This window comes from Bombina bombina, chromosome 4 (assembly GCF_027579735.1).
Source record: "Bombina bombina isolate aBomBom1 chromosome 4, aBomBom1.pri, whole genome shotgun sequence".
NCBI lineage: Eukaryota > Metazoa > Chordata > Amphibia > Anura > Bombinatoridae > Bombina > Bombina bombina.
The window spans coordinates 802,060,655-802,073,412 of NC_069502.1; the positions used below are offsets into that span (position 1 = coordinate 802,060,655).

Below are 12,758 nucleotides of genomic sequence, written 5' to 3' on the forward strand. Positions count from 1 at the left end.
GGGTAACACTATACCGAATTGTAGATTCACTGAAGCCCATATTAGTGTCCTGCTGAAGCCGGGTAAAGACCCGCTAAAAACAGGGTCATATCGTCCGATTTCCCTGTTGAACCTAGATTATAAACTCCTGACTAAAATATTAGCAACTAGATTAAACCTTATTCTACCGTCCTTGATACATGAGGACCAAACGGGCTTCATTAAAGGCAGATCTTCTGTTAAAAACATCAGAAAAGTTCAATTAATCTTATCACATTTTTGGAAATATAGAAAAGACCAAACTAAGTTGTTACAAACAAAAGCATGTATGTTAGCCCTAGATGCCGAAAAGGCTTTTGATAAGGTAATCTGGGAGTATTTATTCATGGCCTTAGAGAAATTCGGTTTTAGGGGAAACTATCTAAAAGCTATACAAAATTTATATCAAAACCCAGTAGCAGCAGTTATTATAAATGGTAGAGTGGCGCCCACCTTTCAGCTGTTCAGGGGCACAAGGCAGGGATGCCCCCTTTCCCCACTATTGTTTGACCTGGCGATAGAACCGCTTGCCCAAGCCATTAGAGAAAAAATCCAGGGATTGAGAATAGGGAATACAACCTTTACAATCTTTCATTATATGCGGACGATATGATTCTGTTTATACCAGAGCCCAGACATACCCTCCCAAAGATACTAGCGCTTATCCAGGGGTTTAGCGAGATATCGGGATACCTGCTGAACCAAGAAAAGTCAGAACTAATATGGCTCACCAAAAATAGCCCCCAAGATATGGTTGGATTAAACTTTAAAGTCATTAGTACACACTTCACATATCTGGGAATAAAATTATCGATTAATCCAGCCCAATGGTACACGATTAACTACAAACCCTTAATCCAAAAAGTAACAAATCAGATAGATGGTTGGAAGGGGCTCCCGCTTTCTCTTTCGGGGCGTATTAACTTGATCAAAATGATTACCTTCCCGAAACTATTGTACATGTTCCAGATGCTACCAGTTATGTTGAAAGGCATAGATTTGAAAACACTTAATGCCAGGATTTTGAATTTTGTGTGGGCAAACAAGAGACATAGAATAAGTGTGCAGAAACTGACGTGTTCGGTGATGCATGGAGGATTGGGTCTCCCTAACCTCAAATTATATAATTGGGCATCGCTGTCAAAATTTGTGGTAGATTGGCTAAGTCAAAAAGAACATTACACCTTTAAAAATTTAGAGGAAGAACAGGTGGGGCCGTGTACGTTGGCTGCACTCCCTCACTTAACGATACAGCAAATGCACCACCATACAGGTGGACTACTGCCGCTGATAGAACCCTTGAAGGCGTGGAGAGCAATTTGTAGGTGGCTTGAGATCCCACAATCTTGCACTAGGTATTTACCATTCCAAGGAAACCCTAATTTTATAGCGGGGCTTACTACTCACCCTTTTAAAATATGGCAACAACAGGGACTACAAAATATACAACACTTTTTAGATGATTCAGGTGACACAATCAGGAGCTTTACATCATTATGTACTAAATACTCACTACCACGGACACACCACTTCGCCTATTTGCAAGCGAGACACTATGTTTATAGTCTTATACAAGGGGAAAACATACTAAAAAGAACACGCCCAGTAGGACAACTAGTTTCATTGTTTACACAAGGAATGTTTTCAATCTCCCCAATATATAGACTACTGCTAGAACCTATAAATTCCAAAACTACAGAGATTATTGCAACAAAATGGGCTTCCTCTTTAGGAGAACCAGTCACAACTGACATGATTCAGAATAGCATAATGACTTTGAGAAAAGGCACATTGTCACAAGATCTACGTGATTCACATATTCGTTTACTACATCAAGCCTATATTACACCCGGGATTTATAAGAAGTGGGCACCACAAATAGATAACATCTGCCCCAAGTGTCACAAACCTAACCCTGATTTATCTCATATGATATGGCGCTGCCCACGCCTAGTCAAATATTGGAACACCATAGCCTAATGGCTTAAAAGCATTGGGGGATCTAGGGTGGAAATAACAGACGACAGTATACTTTTCTTGAAACTTCCCAGGGGAATTCAGAAACAAAGTAAAATGCTAATCACCACCATTCTCTTAGCTAGAAGACTAGTGTTTCAAAACTGGACAACCAAGACTACACCTACATTAACCAAACTTAAGAACTCCCTTATCAATCAAATGACGATCGAATTGTATGACTCTGTAGGGGACATGACACTCAGGACACATAGCTTTATGAACAAATGGGAGGGTTTCATACGCACGCTACCACAACAAACACAAGTACACTTATTGTTCCCAATAAGAAACACAGAATATATACTAAACGCAAGGTTAAAAGGCGAATGGCTGTTAAACTTTGAATGAAAAGAAGCATGAAGAGTACAATAGCTTGAAAGAGGAGAGAGGAGGAGAGTGGGTGACCCCTGGGGGCATTGCTGTGAAACTTAGCAACAATCAGTTGCTTATTAATCTTTATGGGGAAACTTAGGCTACCAAAACAATATGTTGAATTATTGAACGGTTACAAGGTTTAGTTGGTTAGTTAGTAGTTATATATGTATAATAAAAGAAAAAACTCTTAGAGGTTTGCAGATCAGATTTAAAACGGAGATATATTAACAAATATCACTCAGGAGAAAAACACTATTGTTGTTCATTGGTGCTAACAATTATATGACCATACAATTATTGTATTTTGGACAACATGATGATTTTTTTTTTTTTTTGTGTATGTTACATGTATGTAAACCTTTAAGTTTGAAAAATAAATTAAAAAAAAAAAAAAACTATCACTAATTTTATATGCATGTATTCTAAGAATTTTTAAGATGCTAATCGCAATATTATTTTTTTTACAATTTTTTTTATTTTTCTTCAAAATAATACATTTCATTACCTGTCCATCAACAGCTTCCCTCCTCCCACTTAGAAACTCCATTATTCCTTTCCATGACGTACAGTACATGGTGGATTGATCTATTGGCACGTCTCAAAATTGGGCTGTACTAAGCGGAGTTACTGACATCACTCAATGCGCTACTTGTTACAAAGCGCATGCTCTAATTTTGTCACTGGCTTTCTTTCAAGTAAACACTGAATTGTAACAGTATCTACAATTCAGAGTTTGCAATTGCGTCACTATGTTATGCCCACTACGATTAGCACGCATGAGCGAAAATTCACATGAACGAGATGGCTGACTTCGTGGGGTTGCAGAAATAGAGAGCAGTAATACGGATGCATGATTTTCCGGTCCATTTACTCACAGAAAACTGCCAGGCAGCTGACTCAGTTTAGGATTGGTGGATGATGATTAAAAAAAACAAACAAAAAAAAACAACAAAAAACAAAAAGAGGACAAAAGAGCAGGGCCGGTTTTACAGCGCACATGACCACTAAGAAAATATGTAAAAAAAATAAGGGTTTGGAAATACTACTTAAATTTTTTTTTTATATATTAGTTAATTTTTGCTAAACTTTATAATGGCAGCATCGATAAATACATTGTTTACCATCACTTTACATCTAAAAATAAATATTACAATTTACAAGAGAAAAAAATTAAGTAGAAATGTTTTGATGGGGGGGGGGGAGTTGCTGTCTCATAAATTTTGTAAGAGGGGAGGCCCATAGCATAAGACCTTGAAAACCCCTGATTTAAAGCAATGGATAGTCTCCAAACATTAATGAGGGGTTAACTCATTTAACAGCTCTAAGAGTCACTAAAAAGCTGCAAAGCTAAAAAAATATATATAGAGCAATTAAAGGCTTAAAGAATTAAACGTTTAGCCATTATAAAAAAATAGCTGGGTTTCAAGGAGCCTGCCGTGTTAACAAAGGAAAGCAATCTCTTGGGAGAAATACAGACGGACTTACCATATGCAAGACCTCCAGGATCTCAGGCCCATTATATTTCCTCCAGTCAAGTGCAATAAAGGGTATCATAAAAATTTCACAGATGACACTGTTACACAGGACTGCCAGAACAGTTTAGGTTGTGTTGGTCCCACCCTCCATAGTTGCAACTGTCCCTTTTTGGAGTGTATCCAGTTGGCGATCCAGGGAGCCGGCCGATGTCCCCGGAATATCAAAGGTGTACCAAATCATTACACTCCCAAGTAACATCCCCCTGTCTGTAGATAGCAAACTGACAGGTGACCCTTCTTCCACCTCTAAGCCATTCTCAGCAAAGTTTACAAACTTTTCTGTAGTACAGGGGGGGGGGGCAAAGAAGGAATCTTGGGGGGTTGCTTAGGTGTACTTTGTTCTACATTCCCGGTTTTAGGAACCCGTGACATGTTATCCAGAGGTCTTAGTGCAGGAAATCTGAAGTTGTTTTCTATGCTGTATAGCGGATTGGTGTCTTCCCCAGCCACCTCAGAAGTAGGGGCTAAATCGCTTTCTCCCGCCCCAACAACATAAAACTAGGCGATCAATACTCTTGCAGACCCTCCTCTCAAAACCATCAAAGATGAACTAAATAGCTCTGGAAAATTTCTGGAAACCTTTCAGGGAGTGCTCAAGTTTAAAATATAACTCTGCAGCTAAATATGTCATGCAATTTTACTTATGCTATTATGAGTCTCACTGCTCGATAACCCAGTCTCCTGGGAGGTAATGTGTGGCAGCATAGACTCTGGTCACCGTTGATCGAAACAAATAGGCAACGTTGCAGAAGTAATGGACTCTCTTGGGAACCACACAGTTTCACTAAAGAACATAGGTCAGGTATGAAGACTTGTTACATGCTTTCAGACTTGCTGGAATAAAACTTCACATGGATATGCTAACTAAACCAAGTAGGTAAAATGGAGCAGGAGCTCCTTCAAACTGTGTCCTGATGCTTTAGTGGCTGGCACTACCCTCCCAATTAAATTTTATTAGATATCATATGGTACACAATTTTCCATAGACCCCCCAGATAAAATGGATATGTAACAAATGGTTTCTGGATCAGGCTTATTTATGTCACCAGAAGAGTATAGCAGTATTTTGTGATCATGTGTAATGAGTTTCTTTAAGATTACAACAACACCCACAATATCAAAGGAATGGTGAGCTGTGTCAAGGCAATAAGGTCTCTGGTTCACCTGAATGTTGTACAGGTTAGGAGAAGATGTTTTTCGGCTCATAAAAATATAAATGGCTTCTTCAGCTTGATGGACACAAATAGAGCTATTTACTCCACTGAACTAAACATACCTGTTTGGTTTGATCATGTGGTTGCTAAAGGAGGTGTCTTAATTATCCTTATTACAGTGGTTATTACATCCATGGATCCACACAAATGAAAAAATGAAAGTATATTACAAAGTAGTCCTAATAAACACAATTAAATATTTTATATTTCAATGTGTTTCATGTCGTGTTCACCCCTTAGCTGCGGAACCATTTTACACCCCTGTGTTGAGATGTTTTGAGCTTTTAAAATCTGCTTACATTTAATTAAGCCCTACTAGAAGTAATTTTCCAATGAGAAACACACCCAAACTATACTATTATTTTATATGAGGACTCTGCATCAAAAGGTAAAAAAAAAAAAGCATATTTTTGTTTTTATAACCATTTTAATAAACAAGGTCATAAACAATACAGTGTAAAAATAGTTTTTTTTTCTCAACTCTAGTCAAAACTGTTCTGGATCATAGCATAAATAGAGAATATATTTATAATATATAATTTTGCAATTAAACATCAAAAATGAAAAAAAAATGTAGTGTTATCATTTTATGCAACAAGGGGGGCACTCCTATTCTAGACAAGGGCTTTTGCATTTTTTATAATAACATAGGGGCATATCCTAAACAACTGGTCAATTTAAATTCCGAACTCTGTCACCTCAGTGATAAACTGACTAGAACGCCTTCAACAGTACCTAAATTGCAAAGACGGCTTCATCAACAGGGCATTTTATTTGTGCCATGTGATCACTTGGCTATTAAAACCAATTTAGGGACTCATGATGCCCCCAGGTATGACAAATACAGTAAGCCACCTAGTAAATTCTTGCAGTGCAGAAGGAGCCTCAAACTACTTCAAAAGCGCCCCCCCCCCCAAGGATAACATGTAGTCATTATCATTACTAGTTATTGTGTGGGTGATAACTACATGCCACTCTTCTCTTAAAGGGAAACTCAAGTAAAAAAAAACTGCATGCTCTTTCTGAATCATAAAAGTTTAAAGACACTTTACAATGTACTTCCATTATCAAATTATCTTCACACTTTCTGGGGAACAAGATCCTACTGAGCATGTGCACAAGCTCACAGGGTTTATGCATACTAGTCTGTGATTGGCTGATGTCTGTCACATGATACAGGGTGCAGGAAAATGGGAGAAAAATTAATTTGTCAGAAGAAAATCAACTGCTTATTTGAAATTCAGAGTAGGTGTTAAATAATTGTCTTTTTATTATGCACTTGTTTATTATGCAATTCTTCTGCAATGAGAGGTCCTTTAAGTGGTTATGTTCTTATTTCCTTTAATATGACTTTTCTGATGCTTAGTAAGATTTTACTTTAGAGTAAAATATTTCCCTCACTCAGAACATGAAAATGCTCTTTCTCCTGTATGAATTTTCTGATGACGAATAAGATGTGGTTTCCGAGTAAAACATTTCCCACAGTCAGAACATGAAAATCCTCTCTCTCCTGTATGAATTTTCTGATGACGAATAAGATGTGGTTTCCGAGTAAAACATTTCCCACAGTCAGAACATGAAAATCCTCTCTCTCCTGTATGAATTTTCTGATGCGTAATAAGATTTGATTTCTGAGTAAAACATTTCCCACACTCAGAACATGAAAATGCTCTCTCTCCTGTATGAATTTTCTGATGACGAATAAGATGTGGTTTCCGAGTAAAACATTTCCCACAGTCAGAACATGAAAATGCTCTCTCTCCTGTATGAATTTTCTGATGATCAATGAGATATGATTTTAGAGTAAAACATTTCCCACAGTCAGAACATGAAAATCCTCTCTCTCCTGTATGAATTTTCTGATGCGTAATAAGATTTGATTTCTGAGTAAAACATTTCCCACACTCAGAACATGAAAATGCTCTCTCTCCTGTATGAATTTTCTGATGACGAATAAGATGTGGTTTCCGAGTAAAACATTTCCCACAGTCAGAACATGAAAATGCTCTCTCTCCTGTATGAATGTTCTGATGATCAGTAAGATGTGGTTTCCGAGTAAAACATTTCCCACAGTCAGAACATGAAAATGCTCTCTCACCTGTATGAATTTTCTGATGACGAATAAGATGTGGCTTCCAAGTAAAACATTTCCCACAGTCAGAACATGAAAATGCTCTCTCTCCTGTATGAATTTTCTGATGACGAATAAGATGTGGTTTCCGAGTAAAACATTTCCCACAGTCAGAACATGAAAATGCTCTCTCTCCTGTATGACTTTTCTGATGATCAATAAGATATGGTTTCCGAGTAAAACATTTCCCACAGTCAGAACATGAAAATGCTCTCTCTCCTGTATGAATTTTCTGATGCGTTATAAGATTTGATTTCTGAGTAAAACATTTCCCACAGTCAGAACATGAAAATTCTTTCTCTCCTCTATGAATTTTCTGATGGACAATAAGATACGACTTCCGAGTAAAACATTTCCCACATACAGAACATGACTTTTTTTTTTCTCCTGTATGAATTTTCTGATGAACAACAAGATTCCCTTTACGGTTAAAACATGTCCCACATATAGAACATAAATTTCCCACTTGGCTTCTTTGATGAAGATTTAAAGAAGCATCTGCACTCTGATCATGACTAGGATTATTGTGGTTTGTGAATTCACCTGTCAATAAGAAAGACAACGGAAGTAACGTTATTTATTAATAAATATTTAATCATGAGAAATTTTAACTGTTCTAAGTTAGTGTATACTACAAAGGTAGGGGACGTTCCGTAACCCCTACACCTTTACCCTGCTCCATGCTAAGGCTTAACAACAGTTTACTGGACATCAGTGACTATTTTTAAAGGACTCACAAATATACCATATACACCAATCACTGAACTAAATTAAAATTAATGTTGTAATTTTGTTCCTATTATTTTTCTTAAATGTATTATTTAGAGCCTTTTAAAATTGTGATCTCAGAAAATTTCAGTAATACAATTATTTTAGTCCCAAAACAAATCTTTATAACTACTTCTTGTGTGCTTGTAGTTAAAACAAGGATAACTCTAAAACAACAAAAGAAAAGTAAAACGGCCCCATCATAAACATATAAGTATCACATCTACCGAAAAAATATTATCACCAACAAAGCTTACATTAACATAAGCGCATATTGGCATCAATATCTCCTGAGGGAAATGAACAGACGCCAGATATGATTGTATATATTTACTTACATATCAGTGAAACATTGAGGTTTGCCTAGGAAGGGGAACTCCTATGAGGTATGTGGTTGCACTATCGGCATTCACTGGTGTTTCAAACATTTGGTAGAGGAACTCTGGCACCAGTTGTTTAACTGTTTAGGACTTTTTGTAATGTTTTTTAAAAGGATTACAGGTTGTTTGAAAATAACAACATGTACTATTTTTTGTTCAGGGTATCATATGACATATTAATTAGGTAGATCGTTGATTTGTCACACCTGTTTATCAGGTGCAGGGAGGAGCATATGGGATCTGTATCAGGTTTTAAATCTAGAGCTTCCTTATTGTTAACAGATGCCTGAGTAAGCAGCTAGACAAGCTGAGAAACGCGTTGCAATCTGTTAGCACTATTTCCACTATTGTTTTTTTAACTTTATTGGGTGCACACTATACCCATTGTTTTTATAAGATTTTAATAAATATTTGTTGTATCTATTGGAAGCCTGAGCATCTATTGCTTCTCCCACCACCTGGAGTTCCTGTGTATTCCTGTTTATCCGATGGTCGGATCAGTGTTGCTGGACCACTGTGAGTCCCCAGCCTGCATCATTTAGTACACAGCCAAACCCTTGTGAGTATTACTTTAATACAATAATTGTCAGTTGTCAGCACCACTGCAATATTGCACTAGGAGGCGCCCTCTTTGTGATTTTTCTCACAGATTTTTGGATTTCTTTGTTGCCTATGAGAGGCGCTGCCCGCACTCTGCATACCTGCACTTTAATCATAGTGAACAATCTTTTTGGACGTCATCTTACATCCGATCCTATTGACATTAAAGGACTCAGTTAAGGCACTAAATGTATAAATTATATATACATCTGTATACATACTATTGTTATATATGTTATAATAATAACGTTTCTGTGCCATAATATATCTTAGCGCCCCCTGGAGCTGGATATGTAGGTATTACAGCAGTAGTTTTTAAATTAAAACTTACCTGTCAAATTAAAAAAAACTAAGTTTAAACTAACAATTAAAGTAATATAACTATTAAATTAATATTAAACTAACTACCATTAAAAAAATCCTAACACTACTCTAAAAATTACAAAGTATCTAATTACAAAAAAATACTACTAAGTTACAAAAAATAACAAACACTAAATTACGGCAAATAACAAACAAAATTATCCAAAATAAAAAAAGAATTACACCTAATCTAATAGCCCTATCAAAATAAAAAAGCCCACCCAAAATAAAAAAAAACCCTAGCCTACAATAAACTACCAAAGACCCTTAAAAGTGCCTTTTGTGGGGCATTGCCCCAAAGATATTAGCTCTTTTACCTGTAAAAAAAAAAAAATACAAAGACCCCCAACAGTAAAACCCACCACCCAACCATCCCCCCAAAATAAAAAACCTAAATCTAAAAAAGCTAAGCTATCCATTGCCCTAAAAGGGCATTTAGCTCTTTTACTGCCCAAACCCTAAAAAAAAAAAATCCCAAAAAAACTTAAAAAGCCTAACATTAACCCTCAACGATCCACTTACAGTTTTTGAAGTCCCGCTTGAACAATCTTCATCCAGGTTGCGAAGTCCTCATCCAGGTGGCGAGAAGTCTTCATCCAGGCGGCCTCTTCAATCTTCACCCCGGTGGCAAAGTCCTCATCCAAGCGGAGAGAAGTCTTCATCCAGGCGGCCTCTTCAATCTTCATCCAGGCAGCCTCTTCAATCTTCATCCAGGCAGCCTCTTCAATCTTCATCCAGACCGCATCTTCTATCTTGATCCCGGTGGCGCAGAGCGGGTCCATCCTAAAGACATCCGAGGTGGAGCATCCTCTTCATATGGTCTCCGCCGTACACTGAATCTTTAATGCAAGGTACACAATTCAAGATGGCGTCCCTTGCAATCTTATTGGCTGAAAATTTTGAATCAGCCAACAGGAATTAGAGCTGCTAAAAAGAAAATTTAATTGTATCAAAAACTTATGCTTACCTGATAAATGTATTTCTTTTTTGACACGATGAGTCCACGGATCATCTTAATTACTAATGGGATATTCATCTCCTGGTCAGCAGGAGGCGGCAAAGAGCACCACAGCAGAGCTGTTAAATAGCTCCTCCCTTCCCTCCCACTCCAGTCATTCGACCGAAGTTAAGGAAAGAAAGGAAAAGCCTAGGTGCAGAGGTGTCTGACGTTTATAAAAATCAAAAAACCTGTCTTACAAGAACAGGGCGGGCCGTGGACTCATCGTGTCAAAAAAGAAATAAATTTATCAGGTAAGCATGAATTTTCTTTTCTTTTTTAAGACACGATGAGTCCACGGATCATCTTAATTACTAATAGGATCCAATACCAAAGCTAGAGTACACAGATGATACGGAAGGGACAAGACAGGGAACCTAAACGGAAGGCTTGAAGAACCTTTCTCCCAAAAGCGGCCTCAGCCGAGGCAAAAGTGTCAAATTTATAGAATTTTGAAAAAGTGTGCAGCCTTGCAAATCTGTTCCACAGAAGCTTTATTTTTGAATGCCCATGAGGAAGCAACAGCCCTTGAGAATGAGCCATAACTCTCTCAAGAGGCTGCTGTCTCATAAGCAAAACGTATGATACTCTTCAGCCAAAGAGAAAGAAGTTGCTGTAGCTTTCTGTCCCTTACGTTTTACTGAAAAAGTGACAAACAAAGAAGACGACTGACGAAAGTCCTTAGTCGCCTGCAAGTAAAACTTTAAAGCACGGCCCACGTCCAAATTGTGTAGAAGACGTTCCTTCTGAGAAGAAGGATTAGGACACAAAGAAGGAACAACAATCTCCTGATTAATGTTCCTGTTAGAAACAACCTTAGGAAGAAATCCTAACTTAGTACGTAAAACTACCTTATCTGAATGGAAAAAAAGGTAAGGAGACTTGTACTGTAATGCAGAGAGCTCTGATACTCTACAAGCATAGGAAATAGCAACAAGAACTAAAACCTTCCAAGATAACAACTTAATATCTAAGGAATGCTTTGTGGGTAACCCCCTCAACAATCTACAACCACTCCTAGATATTATTAACAATTTTGGGACCTTTTCGGGCTATAAGATCAATATCGATAAGTCCGAAGTTACCTGGTTGCAGAACTCCCACAAAACTACATTGACAGACACCGGTCTCAAGGTTTACGGAGGGCCTTTTCAAATATCTAGGGATATGGATACATGTCAACCCTTCTAAGTTGTACCACCTCAATTTTAGTGACATTATTGCCAACATCAAACAAATGCTCCTGAGCTGGGCGAGGCTTCCCCTCTCCCTCTCTGGCAGGGTTCACCTTTTTAAAATGGTTGCTCTGCCTAAGCTACTCTACCCTCTACAGATGTTACCCCTCCTCCTCACTCAACAAGACACTGACTCACTCCAGGCCTCTCTTGGATTGTTCATATGGCAGGGTAAAAAACATAGGATAAGCAGATCGTATTTGTCAATGCCATTGTGTAGGGGTGGGCTTCGCCTCCCAAATATAATGTGGAACAATTGGGCCGCCCTGTCTAAGATCACATTGGATTGGCTTGTGGGCAACAATCACTTTACCATCCCTAACCTAGAGACTAGCCTCATTAAACCAATACATTTGGCATTTCTGCCTCCTGCAGAATTCAACTCTCTTCCCCCGTGTATACAATCCCATATATTTTTTAGGGATCCCCTGAGGGCTTGGTCCAAGATTTGTAAACTATGGGGGGTGCAGAACTCAGTGAGCAAATATTTACAGATTCAAGACAACTTACACTTCCTTCCGGGATACACGACAGAGGTGTTTGCTGTATGGCAACGAAAACATCTCATTAAGCTTCACCAACTCTTCAACCCACTAACTTTAGCAAATACATCTTTTCAGGAATTGCAAAATGTGTATGGTCTCCCTAACTCACACAGGTTTGCGTACTTTCAGTGTAGACATTACCTATACCAGTTGATTTCAGATAAGCTGTTAACTAACGAACCCTCTAACATTGAAAAGGTATGCGCATTAGCCAAGCAAGGATCTTACAAAATCTCCTACATATATGATCTTTTCCTTTTTGAGGAATCTACTGTACAGGGGATTTTACTAAAGTGGTCAAATCACAGAGAGCTACAGATAGACCCTGATCTCCTCAAAGCCAGTTTTAGAAAGGCACATACAAGTACAATCTCTGCACAGCTGAGGGAGTCACATATGAAATTCATACATCAAGCTTACATTACTCCTAGTCTGCGTTCAAAATGGGTGCCGGGGGCGAAGAACATTTGTAACAAGTGTAGATACCAACTTCCCGACTGGACTCATTTGCTATGGGATTGTCCCAAATTGAAAGGATTCTGGCACAGAACTGCTTACTGGCTGACAAGGGTGACAAA

The 12,758-nt window shown here is 38.0% G+C and overlaps 1 protein-coding gene across 1 annotated transcript in view; it reads right to left on the reverse strand.

The window, feature by feature from the left end:
- Nucleotides 1-5,568: 5,568 nt before the first annotated feature.
- The window catches only part of LOC128657039 (zinc finger protein 260-like), a 61,894-nt gene continuing 54,704 nt past the window's right edge, over nucleotides 5,569-12,758 (reverse strand). Inside the window, exon 10 of the mRNA XM_053711262.1 lies at nucleotides 5,569-7,835. Within this exon, the coding sequence (XP_053567237.1) occupies nucleotides 6,559-7,835 (1,277 nt within the window). The 3' untranslated portion in view covers nucleotides 5,569-6,558. The remainder of the gene's footprint in view (nucleotides 7,836-12,758) is intronic.